General features: G+C 68.5%; 10 protein-coding genes across 10 annotated transcripts; 6 read left to right on the top strand and 4 right to left on the bottom strand.

Annotated features, from left to right (window-relative positions):
- Positions 1-154: 154 nt before the first annotated feature.
- Positions 155-1,331, top strand: MICPUCDRAFT_50399 (uncharacterized protein; the record flags this gene model as incomplete). Its single annotated transcript, XM_003055542.1, has 2 exons — positions 155-502; positions 645-1,331. 2 exons carry the CDS (start codon positions 155-157, stop codon positions 1,329-1,331), a joined length of 1,035 nt encoding a protein of 344 aa, XP_003055588.1.
- Positions 1,332-1,414: 83 nt separating this feature from the next.
- On the bottom strand, positions 1,415-3,656 carry MICPUCDRAFT_50398 (uncharacterized protein; the record flags this gene model as incomplete). The annotated part of the gene is made up of 3 exons (XM_003055005.1): positions 1,415-1,829; positions 1,999-2,148; positions 2,341-3,656. The coding sequence occupies 3 exons, from the start codon at positions 3,654-3,656 to the stop codon at positions 1,415-1,417; spliced, it is 1,881 nt and encodes a 626-aa protein (XP_003055051.1).
- Positions 3,657-3,874: 218 nt separating this feature from the next.
- Positions 3,875-4,799, top strand: MICPUCDRAFT_50397 (uncharacterized protein; the record flags this gene model as incomplete). Its single annotated transcript, XM_003055541.1, has 1 exon — positions 3,875-4,799. One exon carries the CDS (start codon positions 3,875-3,877, stop codon positions 4,628-4,630), a length of 756 nt encoding a protein of 251 aa, XP_003055587.1. The 3' UTR covers positions 4,631-4,799.
- A 467-nt stretch (positions 4,800-5,266) lies between these two features.
- Positions 5,267-6,899, top strand: MICPUCDRAFT_50396 (uncharacterized protein; the record flags this gene model as incomplete). Its single annotated transcript, XM_003055540.1, has 1 exon — positions 5,267-6,899. The coding sequence occupies one exon, from the start codon at positions 5,267-5,269 to the stop codon at positions 6,731-6,733; it is 1,467 nt and encodes a 488-aa protein (XP_003055586.1). The 3' UTR covers positions 6,734-6,899.
- Positions 6,900-6,956: 57 nt separating this feature from the next.
- MICPUCDRAFT_50395 (uncharacterized protein) lies at positions 6,957-8,457 on the bottom strand (the record flags this gene model as incomplete). Its single annotated transcript, XM_003055004.1, has 2 exons — positions 6,957-7,874; positions 8,047-8,457. The coding sequence occupies 2 exons, from the start codon at positions 8,455-8,457 to the stop codon at positions 6,957-6,959; spliced, it is 1,329 nt and encodes a 442-aa protein (XP_003055050.1).
- A 572-nt stretch (positions 8,458-9,029) lies between these two features.
- MICPUCDRAFT_37998 (uncharacterized protein) lies at positions 9,030-10,281 on the top strand (the record flags this gene model as incomplete). The annotated part of the gene is made up of 2 exons (XM_003055539.1): positions 9,030-9,782; positions 9,994-10,281. The coding sequence occupies 2 exons, from the start codon at positions 9,030-9,032 to the stop codon at positions 10,279-10,281; spliced, it is 1,041 nt and encodes a 346-aa protein (XP_003055585.1).
- A 283-nt stretch (positions 10,282-10,564) lies between these two features.
- On the bottom strand, positions 10,565-11,354 carry MICPUCDRAFT_50393 (uncharacterized protein; the record flags this gene model as incomplete). The annotated part of the gene is made up of 2 exons (XM_003055003.1): positions 11,324-11,354; positions 10,565-10,989 (listed from the first exon to the last, which is right to left on the bottom strand). The coding sequence occupies exon 2, from the start codon at positions 10,961-10,963 to the stop codon at positions 10,565-10,567; it is 399 nt and encodes a 132-aa protein (XP_003055049.1). The 5' UTR covers positions 10,964-10,989; positions 11,324-11,354.
- Positions 11,355-12,471: 1,117 nt separating this feature from the next.
- On the top strand, positions 12,472-15,678 carry MICPUCDRAFT_50392 (uncharacterized protein; the record flags this gene model as incomplete). Its single annotated transcript, XM_003055538.1, has 1 exon — positions 12,472-15,678. The coding sequence occupies one exon, from the start codon at positions 12,472-12,474 to the stop codon at positions 15,676-15,678; it is 3,207 nt and encodes a 1,068-aa protein (XP_003055584.1).
- Positions 15,679-15,701: 23 nt separating this feature from the next.
- MICPUCDRAFT_46285 (uncharacterized protein) lies at positions 15,702-17,168 on the bottom strand. The gene is made up of 2 exons (XM_003055002.1): positions 16,709-17,168; positions 15,702-16,490 (listed from the first exon to the last, which is right to left on the bottom strand). The coding sequence occupies exons 1-2, from the start codon at positions 17,129-17,131 to the stop codon at positions 15,867-15,869; spliced, it is 1,047 nt and encodes a 348-aa protein (XP_003055048.1). The 5' UTR covers positions 17,132-17,168; the 3' UTR covers positions 15,702-15,866.
- Positions 17,169-18,841: 1,673 nt separating this feature from the next.
- Positions 18,842-19,246, top strand: MICPUCDRAFT_11308 (uncharacterized protein; the record flags this gene model as incomplete). The annotated part of the gene is made up of 1 exon (XM_003055537.1): positions 18,842-19,246. A coding segment is annotated over one exon (405 nt), but the record flags the coding sequence as incomplete, so codon positions are not given.
- Positions 19,247-19,832: the final 586 nt, after the last annotated feature.

Here is a 19,832-nt window from a genome sequence, read left to right as displayed (position 1 = left end):
TCGCGATCGACGATAGATCTGGTGCGTGACTGGAGTCTCGGACTCGAGAGGAAGGACGGGATGCTCGGATCGCGCGACGCACTCCGCGAGGCGCACCGCGCGCGACCGCGGCCGATCTCTTTCACCCCCTCCCCCCCCCCCCCGCCCGCGCGACATGCCGCACGACCTGAGCCCCGAGACCGCGCTCGCGAACGCCAAGACCGCGTGCGGCCGCCTCGCCGCGTTCGTCGCCGCGACCAACTTCCTCTTCGCGCTGGCGACGATGGGTTCGCGCCGTCGACGGAATACGCGGCGGATCGGCGACGGCGTCGTCGACCTCGGCGCGGCGTGGACGGTCGCGACGATGACGTTCTGCGCGCTCGCGCGATCGCCGGCGCCGTTCGTCCTCGACGACGAGCTCCTCCTCAAGCTCGCCCCGTCACAGCCGCTGCATCTGCTCCTCGTGACGCTCCCGACGCAGGCTCGTTCTATAGACTGGTCCCCATACGACCGCGTCGGCGTGGTGAACGCCGATCCTTAAGGACATTTCCCGTCGTCTCTCTCCGCCCACCCCTCGGTTTCAATACCCGCCATCGACGCCTTTCAACTCCATCTGACGCCTTTCAACTCCACCCCGACATTCGCTCGTATGGAACGACCCGCAGGCGCTCTTCCTCCGCGCGCTGTGGTCGCGCGGGCTCGTCCGAAGGGGGAACGCGGCGTCGCTGCTGTTTTGCCTCGTCGGCGCCGTCGCGTCGTTGTGCCTCGCGCGCGAGCTCAGCGACAAGACGCATTCGCCGGAGAGCGGCGAGCGCGGGAAGGCCGAGGCGCTTAACGCGCTCGTGGACATGCTCGTCGCGATGTCGCGCGCGGGCGCGGGCGGGCTACTGCTGGTCGCCGCGGCGCCGCGGCGGGAACAGATTCGCGAGGAGGAAGCCGCCGCGGCGGCGTCGGACGGCGGCGACGCCCAATCGGAACACGCCACGTCGGATGGCGGCGGCGGCGGCGGCGCGGGCAGCGGCGGCGGCGGCGCGGGCAGCGGCGGTGGCGTGCCCGCGTCGCGCGTCGACGGACGGCCGATCTCCGTCGGCCTCGCCGGGCAGGAGCTCGCGCTCGTGACGTGTTGGTGTTTCAGCGTACTCCTCGTCGCGCCGCCGAGGCTCGGGAACGGGCCGGCGTTTTACGCGGACGACGTGAAGCACTGGTGCGTGCCGTGGCAGGGGTTGCGGAGCTTAGCGCACGTTTTGACGCAGTGGGTGGGGTTCGTGGTCGTGAAGGCGAGGTGGGCGAGCATGCTGTCTGGCGGTGCGAGCGGGAGAGGGAGAGAAGCTCGCAGACCGAAGACGGAGTAGACGCGAGTCGTACTTTCGCACCGTCTGATGAGAATAAAATCCAATCCACGCGGCGCTCCCGACGTCGCGCCGAACGGAAACCCTCAGCGGTAGAACGACCCGGTCAGGAGCTCGACGAGCAGCGACACGCCGTACCCGGTCCCCCGCCCCGAGCCCTTCTCCGTGGACGGGCCCGCCATGTCCACGTGCAGCCACCGCCGCGTCTTCACGAGGCCGCCGCCGCCCTCGTCGTCGTCGCCGCCACCGCCGCCGCCCGCGCTCGACTTTTTCCCCCACCCCGGGTCCAGATGATTCGCGATGAACTGCCCCGCGCACGACGCCTGCGCGTTCGACCGATCCTTCACGCTGTTCCGCATGTCCGCGACCTTGCTGCTGAACTCTCTCGTGAAAAACTCCGGCGCGTACGGCAGCGCGTGGCACAGATCGCCGCTGCGTCGCCCCGCGTCCTCGCACGCGCGTTCCATCGCCTCGTCGTCGGACACGATCCCGGCGAAGTGCCTAAGAGAACGTTCAAAGGCGGCGTCGGGGTGAGCGTTCAAATGCGTCGGTCGGAGTTGAAAGGCGTCGTGGGGTCGAACGTTGAAAGCGAGGAAAAGTCCTTAAGGATCGGCGTGCACCCCGCGAACGCGGTCGTATGGGGACCAGTGCGATGACGGAAATCACTCACCTCCCCGTGGCGACCATCTGCGCGCCCGTCAGCGTCGCCATGTCGATGACGTCGTCCGCTCGGACGATGGGCCCGGACGCGAACGCGACGCCGTCCGCGAGGACGACGCGCCCCTCCGCGTCCGTGTTGTTGACCTCGATCGTTCGGCCGCTGAGGGTAGAGGGTCCACACGAGGCGTCGTCGGGGTGGAGTTAAAAGGCGTCAGTCGGAGTTGAAAGGCGTCGAGGTGTGTCGGGATTGAAAGCGAGGGGTGGGCGAAGAGAAACGCCGGGAAAAGTCCTTAAGGATCGGCGTTCACCACGCCAACGGGGTCGTATGGGAACCAGTGTGAAGAATACGCACCTGAGCGGGACGACGACGTCGTCGGGGCGAAACGCCGCGGGGCCGACGGCGTTCTCCGCGACGCAGAGGACCAAATGCAGCTCGCGCAGATGCGCGGGTCGGAGGACGCACACCGCCTCGAACGCGGCGAGCATCGCCGCGGCGCCGCCCATGTCCGATTTCATCCCGGGCATCCCGCTCTTCCCTTTGATCTGTAACCCCCCGGTGTCGAACGTTATGCCCTTCCCGACGAGCGCGACGACTCGTCGCGCGTCGCTTTCGCCGCCGCTCGGAGGAGGCGGCGTGTACTTGACGTGCACGAGCGCGGGCTCGCGCCCGTCCCTCGCGGCGGCGTCGCCGACGGCGACGAGCCCCCCGAACCCGCCGCGTTTCAACGCGTCGTACCGCAGGACGTCGGACGAGATCGTAGCCCCCGTGCCCCCGTCGCTCGCCAGCGTCGCGCGCAGCCTCGCGACGACCGCCTCAGCCTCGCGCACGATCGCGTCCGGGTCCATCGCCGCGGGCGGGGCGTCCACCAGCCGCCCCGCGAACCGAACGCCGCGCGCCGCCGCCGCCGCCGCCGCCGCCGCCGCATCCGACGTCGGCGTGACCTCCGACGCGACCGTCGCGTCTTTTCCGACGACGACGCTCGCGACGCGCACGCGCCCCCTCTCCGCGATCTTCCCGCGGCCCTCCGCGGTGTCCCTCCCCGCGACGCTCTTCGCGGTGTACAGCGGGAAGCATCGCGCGACCGCGGTCGCGATCGGGATCGCGTCCGCGTCGCGCCGCAGCGCCGTCACGATACCCAGCGCGCGCGCCGGGTCAGCGGGCGCGGATACGCCGGCGAGAATCGTGCTCACCGCGAACGGCGCGGCGCTGCAGTTGTGACGGCTCACGCTCGGCGGGAGCACGCCCACGACCACCTCCACGAGCCTGGTTCCGCTCCCTCCGTCCTCGCCGTTTGTTTCGACGCGGACCATCAGCGATCGCTTCCCGCCGCCGTCGCCCGCGGGGGTGAGCCGAACCGCGTCCGTCCACACCGCCGCGATCGGAGGCGGGAGCGCGTCGACGAGCGCGGGGGACGTCAGCGACGCGCGCGCGCCGAGGACGACCACCTTGTCGCACGCGAGCGCGTCGTCGAGCGAGGCGTCGAACGCGATCGGGGAGGACGCTTCCCAGTCCTCGTTCGTGATGGGCGTCGTCGACGACGACGCGCGCGTCGGTCGCGATCGTCGCCTAACAACGCGGTTTTTTCGCCCCCCTGGCTGCGCGCTCGCGGCGCCGACGACGGGTCGCCGCGGCGTCGACGGCGCGGTCGCGAGGGCGGACGACGGCATCGCGCTGAGGCGCGGTGCTCGCGCGGAGACCAGACGCGCGGCGTTCGGGGACGTCTTCTCCGCCGCCGGCGCGGGGGAGGCTGCGCGAGCGACGGACGCGCGCGCGGCGTCTCGACTCCTCCGACGACCGCGTCCGCGGTCGGAGATCGAGCCACCTCAGCCACCCGCGCGGCGGCGTGTGACGTGAGTCGGTCGTCCGCGCGCCCGCGTCGCACACGATGACGCCCTCCACGCTCGCGCACGCGCGATGCGCGCTCGTCACGACGACGTCGTCGACGTCCTACGCGCCGCGCGGGGCGTGCCGTCGCGCGGCGGCGCCGCGCGTCGTCGTCGTCGCGCGCCTCTACGGCGGCGCGCATCGCGCCGCGACGACGTCGTCGAGAAAGGCGCGGTCGAGCGGCGAGCGGCGCGGCGTCGACGCTCTCCTCCGCCGCGAGGAGAACGTCGCCGCTAGCAGGACGTCAGACGCCGCCGCGACGCGATCGACGGACGCCGCGGAGGAGGACGCCGCCGTCGTCGCGGACCCGGACGACGACGGTGCCGGGGCGCGACCGACGATCCGCGCGTCGTCGTCGTCGTCGTCGTCGTCGTCCGCGTTATTCTCGTCCTCGGAGATCGCGGCCGCGGCGCTCTTCTCCGCGTTCGCGTTCGCGTTCTTCACCGCGGCGGAGCCATCCTCCGCGGCGGAGAACGCAACAGCCGCGTTCGCGGACGCCTCGGACGCGAGCGACGCGCTGTTTCAGATCGCGGGCGGGGAGGTGCCGTTCTGGGCGAACATGGTCAAGTACGCGCGCTTCGCCATCTCCGTGATGGTCGGCTTCGCGTTCATGTTCGGAAGGCCGATCGTCGGGCTGCTCAAGAAGCCGCAGACGGCGGTGCTCGTGATCGGGGGTGGCGTCGCGGGGTATAAGTTCTTTCGGTTCACGATCGAGACGATGCTGGGGATGAACGACGACATGACGCTGAACTACTGACGGGACGGGAGGGAAGGGGACGACGGCGGCGCGCGACGAGCGAATGTGAACGTCATTGGCGGCGGCGGCGGCGGCGGGGGCGGCGGGCGCCTCGCCTCGCCTCGCCTCCCGCCCCCCCCCGGGGCGAGATAGCTGATAACGCGCGTTAAATACACGTACTACTCCGCGCGCGGCGACACCTCGCGCGCGACCCTCGCGTCGTCGTCGGCGGCGCCGCGTCTCGTCGCCGGCGACGGGATAACCTGAGCCGCGCGCGCAGCGAATCCCGGAATCTCCTTTCGGCTGCAGACTGCCGCGCGAACGGGCGCGAAAACCTATCCGCGTCAGCGCCCAAGACGCGGCGGCCGCGCATCCCAACGCGCGCGGCGTCACGGCGGCGCGCGACGGGCGAGGAGCGCTCGAGAGTCGCGAAGGGTCGCTCGTGGGGGAACACCGCGCCGATCGTTCGGCGGCGCGCGCGTCCGCGGCGTCGCGTCGCCGCGCGGAATCGAGTCGCGCGCGCCGTCGCATCTTGTTCGTTTCTGCAGGGCACCCTCGCGCCCGCCGCGCGTCCGGGGAGGTCGACCGGCGGCCGCGGCGGCGGCGGCGGGGGAACGTAACGTCGCGCGCGGGTCTTCTCGCGGAGGCGCGTCCGCGATGCGTCGCGCGGCGACCGCGCTGCGAAGGCACGCGGCGTCGAGCGCGCGCTGGGAGATCCCCGGCGCGGGCGGCGACGCGTCGAATCATCGCGCGGTCGTCGCGCTCGACGTCCCGAGGGCGAGCTCGTGCGCGCGATGGATCCGAGCCGCGAGCGCGCGGTGCGCGACGGACGACGCGCCGTCGCCTTCCTCCTCCGCGCGCGCGCAGCAGCAGCAGCAGCAGCAGCAGCGTCGCGGGTACGCCGCGGCGACGGACGCGACGCCCGCGCCCGCGGGTAAGGTGGACCCCTCCTCCGCGGCCGCGGCGAGCCGACGCGCGATGAGCGCGCTCGCGGACAAGTACGATCGAACCCTCGTGGAGAACATCTACCGGTCGTCGTTCAAGAACCAGACCGGGGTGTCGCTGAAGTACATGCTCGACTTCGGGTCGCAGCCGATACACCGGCAGCTCATGGTGAGCGCGCAGTTTCTGCACAAGGAGCTCCCGGTGCGGTTCGCGCACCGCGTCGCGGAGCTCGAGAATCTCCCGTTGGGTCTGTCGAGCAAGGCTCAGGTGCAGACGGTGCGAGATTGGTACGTGGAGTCGTACGACGAGCTTCTGAAGTTTCCGACGGTGAAGACGAACGAGGACGAGGAGAAGTTCACGGAGTTGATCAAGAGGATCATGGAGCGGCACGCGAACGTCGTGCCGATGATCGCCCGGGGGGTTTTGGAGCTGAAGATGGAGATGGCGGAGAAGGGCGGGACGCGGCCGGGGACGGGTAAAAAAGGCCTCGTCGCGCAGATAAACGACCTCCCGGAGATTCAGCAGTTCTTGGACGGGTTCTACATGTCGCGCATAGGGATTCGCATGCTCATCGGGCAGCACGTCGCGCTGCACGAGAAGGACGATACCAGGGGCGAGGACTACATCGGGTTGATTCACACGAAGATGTCGCCGTTGCGCGTGGCGAGAGACGCCATCGACGACGCGCGGTCCATCTGCATGCGTCAGTACGGAGACGCCCCGGAGGTGGAGGTGTTCGGCGACGAGTCGTTCACGTTCGCGTACGAGCCCGGGCACTTGCACCAGATGCTCTTCGAGCTCGTGAAGAACTCGCTGCGGGCGGTGTCGGACAAGTACGCGGATTCGGACGACGACCCGCCGCCGATTCGCCTCGTCATCGCGGAGGGCGCGGAGGACGTCACGATTAAGATTTCCGACGAGGGCGGCGGGATCCGACGCAGCGGGCTGCAGCGGATATGGACGTACCTGTACACGACCGCGGACTCGCCGCTGCTGGAGATGGACGAACACACGCCCGGACCGGTGGTGCTGGCCGGGTACGGATACGGGCTGCCGTTGAGTCGTCTGTACGCGAGGTATTTCGGCGGTGACCTGCAGGTGATCTCCATGGACGGCTACGGCACGGATGCGTACTTGCACTTGAACCGGTTAGGGAACGTGCAGGAGCCGCTGCCGTGATACCGTTCGTTTGGGGACGTGCTGGATCTACAGTACTCTATTATTTTCTTTTCGGGCTTCACGCGCGAAGCGCTTTAACTGCGGTCGATGCGGATCGCGTTGTATGTGTACTCTCGACGAGCGACCTCGGTCGACTTCGGATAATAAAATTAAAATTCCGTCTCGTGAAAACCGCGCGGACGCCGTGCCGACGACGCATCAGATCACCTCGCCTCGCCTTGCCTCACCGCGCGGCCAGGACCGCCCCGCCCCCGCCCCCGCCCCCGCCGCCGCTCGCGCACGCGATGTGCGGCGTCGGCAGCGTACCCCCCGGACACGCAACCGCGGCGGCGCTCTCGACGTCGCCGAATCCCTCCGCGGCGGCGACTTTCAAACCGGTGCTTATGAACGCCGCCGCGGACGCGACCGCGGCGTCTCTGAAGTAATCCGTCATCTTCTTCGCGTCGTTCAGCGGCGGCGGCGCGCCGAGCATGGACGCCGTGGGGCCGAACGACGCCTCCGCGGCTTTGCTGCCCGGGGCGGCGACGGATCCGTCGCACGACGCCATCGTCCGGAGCTCCATGGATTGCTTCAGCAGCGCGTCGATCGACCGTCCTTCCGCCTCGAGCGCGTGGTCGAGGTCGCGAAGCAGCGTCCGCTCCTCCACCGCGGCCGCGGGGTGCTCCGGGGCGACCTCCTCCGGGGTGTCCCGCGGCTCGTCGCTCGCGGACGACGCGCCGGCGCCGACGAGGTCAATCTTCACCTTTTGCAACCGCCGTCGCGACCGTCGAAGCGCGGCGCCGCGGCCTTTCAAATCCGCGACGAGGAGGTCGATCCACCGCAACGCGTGGGATAACACCGCGGTCGGCGCCGCGGTCGCGACCGCGTGCACCGCGGGCGCGAGCTCCGCAGCCTGCGAGTTCGCCGCGGCTTGCGCGGCGGTGACCGGCGCCGCCGGCGCTCTCCTCGCCGCCGTCGCCGACGCCGACGCCTTCATCGCGGTCGCGACGGACGCCCTCCCCGCGCCCGTCGTGCGCTTCCTTCTCGAGGCGTCGCCCCACCCGGTCGAGACGTCCGGCGAGCCCATGCCTCTCGCGGAGAACGCGTTGAGGGACAGCGGCCGCAGCGGCGACGTCGCGCCGCGCGCGCGCTGAGGGCCGTTCTATACAAGCGAAAGTCGGGGTGGAGTTGAAAGGCGTCAGTTGGAGTTGAAAGGCGCCGAGGGCGGGTATTGAAAGGGAGGGGTGGGCGGAGAGATGCGACGGGCAAAGTCCTTAAGGATCGGCGTCCACATCGCCAACGCGGTCGTATGGGGACCAGTGTATAGAACGCACCTGACTCCCGTGCGACCTCCCGGTCGCCCCCGTCTTCCTCCCGTTCCCCTTGCTCCCCGCGACGACGCCCGCGGCGGCGTCGAAATCGCTCCGGAACGGGCTCTCCTCGGACGCCTCTAAGAGCATCGTGAGCCCCTCGTGCTCGGCGCCGCCCGGGGACGCGAGCGTGCGGCGCGCGCGTTTCGCCGCGGCCATCGCGTCCGCGACGACTTTCGCGGGGACCGGGGACTGCCCTATGAACGCCGCCGCGGACGGGGACGACAGCGCCGCGAGCGCGAGCGCGCTCACGCCGCTGTCCGCGGGGGCGGGTACGACCGTCCCCGCGCCGGGGGGCGGCGCGGCGTGCGCGGCGGCGGCGGCGACGGACGCGGGCGCGGAGGTTGATTTCCGCTGTCGCGGTGGCGGAGGCATCGACGCTTTCGCGCTCGCCGCCGCGGTCGCGCTCTTTCCGTTCCCCGCGCTGGACTTCGATCCCGCCGCGCGGTTCGACGCGTTCGCGGGTTCGGATCTCGTCCTGAGGAAACGAGAACGCGATGGTCAGCGACGCGCGAAGGAGGCGGGGGACGCCCAGGGGGACGACGGACGCGAGATCCCGCGGGCACGGGGAAATCAAATCGATCGACGTTCTGTTCAAACGCGCGAGGTCGCACTTCTTCGCGGACGGCGGCGTGTTGAACCGTCCGGGCTTGGAGATCTTCCGCTTCGCCCTTCCGCCGGCGGCATCCCTCGCGGGAGGGGGCGTCTCTTGCGGAGCTCCCATGCTGGGGTTCGTGCTCCGCCCCACCTGTTTGTGAGCGATTTTAAACGAACAGCACGCTCATGAGAGTTTTTTTTTTCGTTGTTAACGGCTCTTCCGAGGTGACGCGAGCGCGCCCCGGGCACACGCGGCCGCGCCCCGCGAGGGTCCTCGCCGTCGCATCCCGCAACCGTCGCCGAAGACACCCGACCGAAGCGCGCGCCGCCCCCGCGACGTCCGACAGACGATGTCCGACGTCGTCAGCGAGGCGTCGTCCGCGCCGTCGCTCAGCGACGTGGACGACGACGACGACGATCGGCATCGGGTCGTCGCGGGCCCCGCGTCGAGCGCGCGATCATCGCGCGGGCCTCCCCCGCTGAAGCCGGCCTCGTCGTCGCGTTTAACATCGCCGCCGCCCGAGTCGAAACCCTCCCCCGACGTCCTGGACCACGCGGTGGACTTTCTCAAGACGAGAGACGGGATGGACAAGATGCTGAAGCTGATGCGATACGCCGCGGCGCTGACCGCGCTGGCGACGACGAACGCGAAGCTCTCGAAGCTCGAGCGCTACACCGCGCTGACGAGGAAGTTCCTCCGCCTCGGGCGCTTCCTCGGGAACGCGAAGGAGCTCAGGGACTTATCCCGAACCTCCCGGCGGCTGTCGCGATTGGGCGCGACGGCGACGGCGGGCGGCGACGACATCGCGCGTCAACGACATCGCGCGTCGGTGACTGTCAACAACCTCGCCATTGCGTGTCAGGGCGTCCAACTCGCGTACAACCTCCTCGAGCAAGGCAACTGGGCGACGCGGACGCGCCTCGTCACGAACGAGCGGTGGAAGAGGACGTTCAGCGTCGGCGCGAACTACGCCGAGCTCGCGGTGTGCTTCTTCAGCGCGCAGCTGCACGCGTTGGCGCTGCGGGACCTGGATCGACGCGCGCGCGAGATCGCCGACGCGATGGAAGCGAGACGCCGCGTCGCCGCGGCGGCGGCGGCGAAGGTCCGTCGCGCGTTGGTCCCCCTCCATGCGACCGCGTTCGCGCGGTGCACGCCGCTCCTCGAGGACGGACTTTCGGTTCCCGCGCCGCGCGCGTTTCTCTCCGCCCGCCACCCCTCGGTTTCGATCCCGACCCGACCCGACGCGCCCGCCCGCCGTGACGCCTCGCGACTCCGCGACTGACGCCGCGCCCCCGCGCGCTCCGCTCCGACAGGGCGCGTTCGCTCCGCGGCGGCGGCCGTGGAAGAAATCCGACGGCGTGTCCTACGACGAACTCGACGACGAGGTGCTGGACGCGCTGCTCGCGAACGTAGCGCGCGAGCGATGGACGCGGCGGGTCAACCTCGCGCAGGACGCGTTGGACGCGGCGGCGGTCGCCGGTGACGTCGTCGGCGGCGGCAACGCGTTTCAGCGGCCCGTCGTCGTCGGCGCGCTGGGGTTGTTGTCCGCGATGTTCGGCGCGTACGATAAGTGGGTGGCGACCGCGCCCGCGAGCGAGTAGATGAGGGGGTGTTTAGGGGGGAGGGGCGGGTAGGCATAGGTCGTCGGTCGTCGGGACGGATGAACGAATCGGATCGCGAGCTCTTCGAGCGGGAACGAACAGAACGGAGACGACGCCGTCGCGGTGAAGGCATGCGGCGCGCTCGTTACAAATAATCTCCGCAAACGACGCGGTCATATGGCGTCATATTGTCTCTCCTCTTCCTCCTCCTCGTCTCTCTTCTCTCTTCTTACGCATCACCTCTCGTCGTCGACTCGACGTCGCTCGCGCGCCCGCGATGGACCTATTTCCCCTGGACCGCGGACTTAAACTCGGAACTGATTTTGAACCGAAGCCCCTTCCTCTCCGGGAGCTGCATCTTCACCCCCTTCGGGGTTTGAACCATCCTCGACGCTTTCGTGACGGGGGTGAACGACCCGAAGCCCTGGAACGTCACCCTCTGCCCGGACGCGACCGAGCTCTTGATCCCGCCGATGAGCGCTTCCAACGCGGCTTCCGCTTGCGCCTTCGTGATGGCAGCCTTGCCGACCTTGCCAACCTCTTCCTTGATGAGGTCGACGGCCCACGCCTTCCCGACTTTGGTGGAGGAGGCTGGCGCAGCTTTCGCCGCGGTCTTCGCGCCGCGCGCAGACGTGAGGAGCGACGCGTTGCGCGCGAGGGCGGTGCGGAGGCTGGTGAACATTTAGTCTGTTTGGGGGTTTTCGGTGACTGCGACGACGACGGGTGGGATGGGGAAGGTGGAGTGGGGCGTCGGGTCGTCAGCTCGCGCTCGTCGTGGCGGTGACAAAAAACGAGACCCGTTTCTCGCGTCCGCGCGTTCAGGGCAGACGACGCGCGCTGGCGGCCGCGGAACCGCGCGAAACGCCGCGGGGGGCTGTTCCCCGCGAGCGGTACTTTTGGCGGGAATTCGCTGGGCGCGGGCGCGAGATCGCGAGATGCGAAGTGAAAACACAAAAAAGCGCGCGCGAACGCGGACGCGCGCGGTCGCCGCGGGATATGAACGCCGCGCGGGCGTCGAGCGCGGATATCGAGCGCATCGCACCTGAAGAGCGAGCGCGCGGACGTCGCGTTCGCGTTCGATTGTGGACCGGAAGCGCGCTCACAACGCAAATTATTTTGAATCGAGGCGAGGCTCGTTTTTTTGCGAGCTCGTTTTTTCCACTTGTTCCGTGGCAAAAAATTTTATCTGGCGATTTTTTCGGTTCTATCCAGCGATTCTCGCGTACACGTACTCGCGGTTGATCGGCTTGACCGATCAGCATTGACCGAGGGTCGGGTTTTCACCCGTCTGACGATTCAGTGGCCCTTTTGTCTACGATCAGAGTTCTGATAGTTTTACACCTCTCCGCGAGGTCTGCGTGTTCGCGCAGCCATAGCGTCGCGGAATAGCCGTAACAATCTCCGGTACAATGAGAAGAGTTCTTCGTCACATCGCGGGGCATCGATTAAAGCAAAAGTATTGTGCCACTTCCCGTAAAGAAAACGAAGTCAGCGGCGCTTATATGTCTCAAGGGTGACTCTGCAAAATCTTTCTTGAAGGAGGAGAACTTTTTTTCCACCTTCCCTGAAAACGCGATGTTTAAAGTTGCCCCGGCCCTGTTCGAGCGCTGATTACGTCGTGATCATCACAGTGAGTGGTGTGATATTTTTGCATGGGTCGGAGCATCATGGTATTTCGAGTAAATTCTTCGCGTGCGACGTCGGCGTTCGTGACGCTCCCGCGACTCCAACAGCGCGCGAACGCCCGCGGGTACCCCTTTCAAACGACTGAAGTTTGAACCCAGGGAGTACGCGGACGTAGTACGAGGGCTGTGGCGTATGGGTATTTGCAGTGGAAACGCGAGAATCGCTGGATCGAACCAAAAGAATCGCTGGATAGTATTTTTTTCTTGTTCCGTGGGTACAACTTGTACAAGTAGTGGGCCGCCAACAGGTTAAAGTCCTGTCTCACAACGCGATATTTTCGCGCCGGGAGCAGATCACGGCTCACGCACAGCGCCGCGGACGAACGCGTCGACGACCGAAGGAAGACCCTCGCGCGCTCGGCGCTGTGATGCCGACGAACGCGTGAGCGTGACCCGCGCGACCGCTTCGACAGAGTAACGCGCGCGCGCACGGCGCGCGCGAACGGGTCGCGCGCGCGGGAAAAGGCACGCACGCGAGAGATTCCGCCGCGCGCGCGTTCGATTGATGGCCCAAACGCTTCCCCGTTCGGAGCCGTCGTTCTCGTCTCGCTCGTGCCGCGCCTCCGCGAACGTCGGGATGCGCCGCCTCGCGTCCCTCGCGCGCGGCGCGCTCCCACGCCGCGCGGCGACGGCCGCGCGCGGCGGCGACCGCGGCCACCGCGGCGGGTCCGCGCGATGGACCATCCCGGGCCGATCGTCGTCGTCGTCGTCTATCGTCGCGGAGTTCACCTCCGGCGGATCGCCCCCGTCGTCGAACGGCGGCGGCGCCGCAGGGCACGGGCAGCACCGGAACGCCGCGCGCGCGTCGGGGGTGGACCCTCGATCCGCGTCGTTCGCGTCGCGCGCGGCAGCGGAGGCGCCGTCGCGCCGGCGAACGGCGCCCGCGGCGATCGAAGAGTTGGGTCCTCCCGCCGACGCCGCCGCCGTCGCCGCCGCGCCGCCGCCGCCGCCGCCGGGGCCTCGACAAAACGCGAAACCGACCGCGATCGTCGGGGAAACGCTCACCGGCGAGGTCAAGCGCATCACCTTCCACAACCCGGACAACCACTACACCGTCGCGCGGCTCGCGGTGTGTAAGGACGACGTCGCGGCGCTCCCGATCGGCGCCACCGCGGTGACCAAGGGCGGGCGCGGAGCGAAGTATCAAAAGCGCAAGACTAAAAAGGACGCCGGCGGCGCGGGCGGCGCGAAAGAGGCTGTGATCACGATCACCGGGTACATCCCCAACGTCGCGGAGGGTCTGAACCTGAGGCTCACCGGGGACTGGCGCGACGACGAGAAGTGGGGCACGCAGTTCGTCTTGAACGCCTCCCCCGAGGAGCTGGCGCCCCCGACGGACGAGCCGGCGATGCTTCGGTACCTCTCCGGCGGCGCGCTGCCCGGGTGCGGGAAAGTCACCGCGGAGAGGCTCGTGACGCACTTTGGGGCGAGGACGTTCGAGGTGTTGGACTCCCCGGACGCGACGCGAGAGCTGACGCGGTGCCCGGGCGTCGGCGCGAAGACGGCTGAGAAGCTGAAGAAGAATTGGGACGTCACGCGGGGGCGACGCGGCGCGACGGCGTTCCTCGAAGAACACGGGGTGTACCCCGCGCTCGCGCAGCGCGTCGCGGCCAAGTACGGCGCGAACACCGAGGAGGAGGTCAAGAAGGATCCGTTCGAGGCGCTCTACATGCTTCGCGGGGCGACGTTTCATCGGGCCGACGCGCTCGCGGCGAGGCTCGGAAAATCGGCGGACGATCCCGCGAGGCTCGCCGCCGCGATGCTTCAGGTGCTGAACGTGAACGCGTCGAGCGAAGGCCACGTGTACTTGCACTGGAGAGAGATGCGCGACGGCGTCGCGAGGTTGCTAGGCCCGAAGCAAGCCGCGGGGTTGCAAAAGGGCGCGCTCGTGGCCGCCGCGGACGAGCTCCTGGCCAAGAAACGAATCAACCGCATCGTCGCGCCCGCGAAGGGCGCCGACGAGGCGGCTTCCGCGTCCGACGACGAGCACGATGCGTCCTGGGCGCGGTACGGGGTGTTCGCCGCGGTGTTGTACGACGCGGAGGCCCACGTCGCGAAGGACATCGCGCGTCGTCTGAAGATGCAGAAGCGCGCGCCGGACGTCCCGCGCGTGCGTCGGTGGCTCAAAGCCGCCGCCGAGAGGGAAGGGTGGCGCCTCCTCTCTCCCGCGCAAGAAGCGTTCCTCGACCTAGCGCTCCGCGAGCCGATCAGCGTCCTGACCGGCGGTCCCGGGACGGGGAAAACGTTCGCGGTGCACATCGCGGTGAGGCTGTGGCGCGCGATGGGACGCAAGGTGCTGATGTGCGCGCCGACGGGCCGAGCCGCGCAGAGGCTCGCGGAGATCGCCTCCGCCGGCCGCTCGATGTCGTCGCCCGTGCAGTCGTCCACGATCCATCGCCTCCTCGAGCAGCGCGCCGGGAAGAGAGGCGGCGCGGGGGAGGAGGACGACGACCCGTCCGACGCTCTCGAGTTCGCGTGGAAGGGCAAGTTTGCTCGATGCAAGGCGAGCCCGCTGGACGCCGACGTCGTCGTCGTCGACGAGAGCTCCATGCTCGACCTCCCGCTGTGCGCGGCGCTTCTCGACGCGGTCAAACCGGACGCGCAGGTCGTGTTCGTCGGCGACGCGGACCAGCTCCCGAGCGTGGGCCCCGGGAGCGTCCTTCGCGACGTGCTCCAATCCCGCGCGGTTCCCGCGGTGCAGCTCAGCGAGGTGTTTCGCCAGGCGGAACAGAGCGGGATCATTCGAGCGGCGCACTCGATGAACGCGGGGCGGATCCCGGAGGTGCCGACGCGGCGGTGGGACGACGCGACGCGGACGATCGTGGGCCCGGGCCCGGGCGGCGGCGGCGGCTCGAGCTCGAACGCGAACCAGAGTGGGCCGCTCTCGTACCAGACCGAGACTTGGGAGGGCGCCGACTGCGTGTGGGTGACGGTGCCCGAGGACGGCGAGAACGCGTACGAGGGCGCTCTCGCGGCGTTGTTCGACGGCGCGCTTCCCGCGCTGGACGGTCTGAACCCGACCACGGATCTGCAGGTGTTGACGCCGTTCCGCAGAGGCGTCGCGAGCACGTCGCAGCTGAACGTGTTTCTTCAGGAGAGGCTCAACCCTCCGAGCGACGGACGGCTCGAGACCAAGGCGGGCGAGATCACGTTTCGCGAGGGCGACCGCGTGCTGCAGCAGCGGAACGACTACGTGAAGGAAGTCTTCAACGGCGACCTCGGCACCGTCGACGCGGTGAACGGAGACGGGAGCGTGCGCGTCGTCTTCGGCGGCGCCGCGGCTGCCGCCGCGCTCGTCCCCGCGAGAGAGGTGACGTACTCTCGCTCGGAGCTGCGAGATTTGCTCCCCGCGTGGGCGCTCACCGTGCACAAGGCGCAAGGGTCGGAGTACAAGGCCGTGGTCTTGTGCCTCGCCGAGAATCATCGCCCGCTGTTACGGCGCGAGCTCGTGTACACCGCGGCGTCGAGGGCGAAGGAGGTGCTCGTGATCTTGTCGCCGGAGCGCGCGCTGCGGACGGCGGTGCAGACGGTGGGGAATAACTCGCGGAACACGAGCCTCGCCCGGCGGCTGTCGCCGCACGGTCGGCGGGCGCCGTCGTGTCCGTCCGAGGCTGCGATCGCGGCGGCGGGGGAGGTGAAGGCGAAGCGCGAGGCGGCGGCGGCGGCGGCGGCGGCGGGGCGGCCGCGGACGGGGGACGTAGACGTCGCGTGAGCGATCTGATGCGACGCGCGTTTGGTTTGGCTCTCGGTTTGGAGAGTCATCTCGTCTCAGATTCACAAATGTGGTACCGTATCGGCGTAACGAAAACAAACAGTATGTATACGCCACGATTCGTCGTCGCACGTCGTACTTCCGAAGTACGAAGGCACTCACGAAAGTACTTCCGAAGGAAGCGCTTCTCACCACCCCGTGCGCTTGCCCTCCGCCTTGGCGCGTTCCCTCGCCTCGCGAGCGATCTCCCTCGCCTCCGCGTTCGTCATGCGCTTCGGCGGGACGCGCTGAGGAAGCGTGATTCCGTTCGCCTTTTGAAAGTTCATCACGTGGCTCATGAGCAACTCTCGATTCGAACCCTCGTACATGTCGACCTTTCGACCGTTCGCGAACATCACGAACGACGGAACCTTCGTGACGCCCCACTCCTTCGCGAGCGCCGCGCACTCCGGTCCGCCGTCGAGGCCCATGCGCGCCCACCGCGTGAACCCGGCGGTGTTCCGCGCGAGCGAGAGCACCGCGGGGAACATGTCGAGGCACCCGACGGGGGCGTCCACGTTCATGCCGACGTCCACGATGGCGAGCTGCTTATCGCACGAGACGTTGACCTCGCCCGCGAACCCGGGGGGCACTTGCGGCGCGGCGCACGAATCGATGAAATCGGTGAAATCGCTCTTGGAGTTGATGTCCGAGACCCAGTCGTGGACGTCGAGGCCCTTCGCGCCGGCGCCGCCGTAGTACAGGACGCCCTCGGAGAGCTCCGTCGTCGTGCCCGTGCCGGCGCCGATGTGTTGCCACAGGAGGGAGCCGCCCTGGGAGAGGTGGTTCGCGTTCGAGGGGGGAACGGCGTCAGCGACGACTACGGTCTTTAGGGATGTCGCATCATTCATTCAATTCACTCATCGAACGATAAGCGACCGATTCGATTCGATCGGGGGAAGCGGAAGGGAAAGATTCTCGGGCGACGCGATCGCGCGATCGCTCCCGCGCGCGCCCGCCGCGATCGCCGCGACGATGCGCTCGAACGCACCTTGTAGTACTGGTACGTCGGGAACTGGTGCACGCCGAGCTTGTCCGCGATCTCGCGCGCTTCCGGGCCGCTGTGCGTGACCTCCGCCTTGACGAAGACGACGTCTTTGCAGTCGCGCGCGATCCTCGCGAGCGACGCGGTGACTTCCTTGCACGCGGCCTGGTCGCCGGCGACGCACTCTTCGTCGGACTCGAGTGCGACGATGATGAGCGCATCGCCCGCGAGGTTCATCGCGGCCTCGAGCTCGCGCATGCTTCGGACTTCTTGGGTTCGATCCATGACCTTCATGGACTGCTCGTACCTGCGTTCTTCCGTGTAGGCGGTGACGCGGAAAGCCTTCTTCGCGGCGGAGGTTTTCTTCGCGGAGGCGAACACGCGGCGGTTCGCGGGCGCGACCGCCGCGGTGAAAGAGAGCGCGGACATTTGTGGTGCGTTCGTATCGGCGAGACGGCGTAGCGCGCGTGTCTTCTGCCGGCGGAGATCGGGCGGAAGATATTGTTACCCCACCCAGTCCGCGTCAGAAAAACTGCGAATCGGCGACCCAGGATCTGGGATATTATTATTGGGTTATTCGCGGCCCGATTTTGACAGACTAAAAGCCCATACGAGTACATATTTTTCGGTACACAATACGGCATCACGTTTTTCCTCAGCGCGGGTCGGAGCTCGGGAGGCCCGGATACCGGAGCGCGCCGCGCCAGGCAGCGCGCGTCTTACGCAGCGCACTTTTTGCGGCATTGGCGCGGGGCACCACCGCCGCGGTCGCGCGTCTCATGGCGTCACCACCGTCGTCCCCCCCCCGGGACGCGCGGTGCGTCGCGCACATCATGTCCGACGACCCGAACGCCCCGGACTTGGCTCCCGAGACGTACGCCGCGCGCGTCGCGTCGAGCTGTCGCGAGTTCCTAGACGTCATCGAGCGCGCGCTGCGTTCGGACGCGGACGCGGACGACGACGCGGACGCGGACGACGACGCGCGCGGTATCGCCGGCGGCGGCGTGTACGTCGGCATCGCGGGGATAGGGATGATGTACTACAAGCTCGCGCTCGTGCAGCGCGCGATGCAGGGGGACGCGCGAGGGAACGATCCCAAGCGCGCGGTGTTCGGCCGAACCACGGGGGCGATGTTACGCGCCGCGCTGACCCACTGCGAGCGCGGACGGAAACGATTCGAGGTCGAGGAGGAAGCGCGGCGGCGTCGTCACCCTCGAACGACGTTCTTGGAGGGCGTCGCCGGGTGCCACGCGCTCGAGGCTGCCGTGTTGACCGAGCTCGGCGCCGACGACGCCGCGCGCGACCGCGTCCGACGGCTCGTCGCGCTCGAGCCGGCGGCGGCGTCCGCGCCGCGGGACGAGTGCGAGCTTCTCTACGGCCGCGCCGGGTATCTCCACGCGCTGCTGTTCGCGAGGACGCGCGTGCACCCGTCGATCGCGGCTGAAACGCTTCCAGGAAAGGCGTTTCACAGGATCGTACGACACATCGTCGAGGAGGGCGAACTGCGCGCGGAGTTGGGGACGGAACCCGCGTCGTGCGCGGCGGCGGCGGCTTTCGAATCAGGTGCGTTCTATACACTGGTCCCCATACGACCCCGTTGGCGTGTTGAGCGCCGATCCTTAAGGACTTTTGCCGTCGTCTCTCTCCGCCCACACCACGGTTTCAATCCCCGTCCTCGACGCCTTTCAACTTCTACTGACGCCTTTCAACTCCACCCCGACGTTCGCTTGTATGGAACGGCCCTCAGCCACGGAAGCCGGCCGACTCGGCGTCGGGAGAGGCCTCGCGTTCGTTTGGCACGGGAAGCAGTACCTGGGCGCGTGCCACGGGACGGCGGGGATCGCGCTGACGTTGATGCAGTGCGAGAAGGTCTTAGGGTGGGCCGCCCCCGGCGGGTGCTGGGGACGCGCGGGGATCGGGACGGGGGACGGCGACGGCGACGGCGACGGCGACGGCGCGCCTCCGCGCGCGTTGGACGCGTTCCACCCGTCGCCCTCGAAGCCTTCCAAGCCGACGACGACGCCGACCGGCCCGGGCCCGCCGCCGTGGTCGCGCGTTCGAGACGCGCTGTCGTCGCTGACGTCCAAGCAGCTCCACGACGGCAACCTCCCGTCGTCGGCGTCGTCCGCCGCGCCGTCGAAGCTCGTGCAGTGGTGCCACGGCGCGGGCGGATTCGCGCCCGTGCTCGCGCACGCGATCTCGCATCCGGGGCCGTGCGTCGCCCCGGCGCGGGCGTACCACTCGCCTCTGTGCAAGACCGCGGAGGTCGTCTGGCGCAGAGGCGTCTTGCGGAAAGGCTGCGGGCTGTGCCACGGCGTCGCGGGGAACGGGTACGCGTTTCTTTCCGTCTACCGCGTGACTAAGGACGCGAGGTCGCTGGCGCGCGCGAAGCGGTTCGCGCGGTACTGCGCGAAACACGCGGTCGAGAGCAGCCGCGACGCGGACCGACCGAGCTCGCTGTTCGAGGGGCTGGCCGGCGTCGTCGTGTTTTTGGCGGACACGCTCGCTCCGGAGACGTCGTGGTTCCCCGGGTTCGAGCTCCCCCCGCCGGGGTGACGTGAGTCGATCATGAAGAACGAGACGTGCGGCGTAGATTGATTTTTGTCGAAAAAAGTTCACCGGTCAGTTGAAAGGAGACGCGTTCAAATGTTGAAACTGAGCGGTGGGTCACCTCGAGAGTGCGGGACCTGTTGAGGAACACTTTGGTAGAAACTCTGTCATTCTTGGTGGGGTGGATGATTGATTGAGTCACTTTTTAGGGTCGTCGTCGTCGCAGCAGGAACCCCTTCCCCCCTCCTCCTCCTCCTCCGCTCAACACCTCGACGGCGTCGTCATCGACCCCCTTCCCTCCGCCCCCGCTCACGAGCTGCGTCGCCGCGGTCGTCACCGAGCTCACCGCCGCCGTCGCGCGCGCGAACGCCGCGTTCGCGCCGACGCCCAACGCGGACGCGACGACCGCCGTCGTCTCCGCGACGCCCGCGCCGAGCTCGCTCGCGCGCGTTGTGACGCTCGCGGCGACGCTCCCGACGCGCCGCCCGAGCCCGTCGGCGGCGTCGGTCGCCGCGCCGAGGGAGGATTCGATCCCCGAGCCGGCTTCCCCGAGAAGGAATACGTAGTCCCGCGCTCTTCT

Source organism: Micromonas pusilla (genome assembly GCF_000151265.4).
Source record: "Micromonas pusilla CCMP1545 genomic scaffold MICPUCscaffold_1, whole genome shotgun sequence".
NCBI classification, from domain to species: domain Eukaryota; kingdom Viridiplantae; phylum Chlorophyta; class Mamiellophyceae; order Mamiellales; family Mamiellaceae; genus Micromonas; species Micromonas pusilla.
Note: the sequence above shows the minus strand (reverse complement) of the source record. Positions and strands in the feature narration are given on the sequence as shown.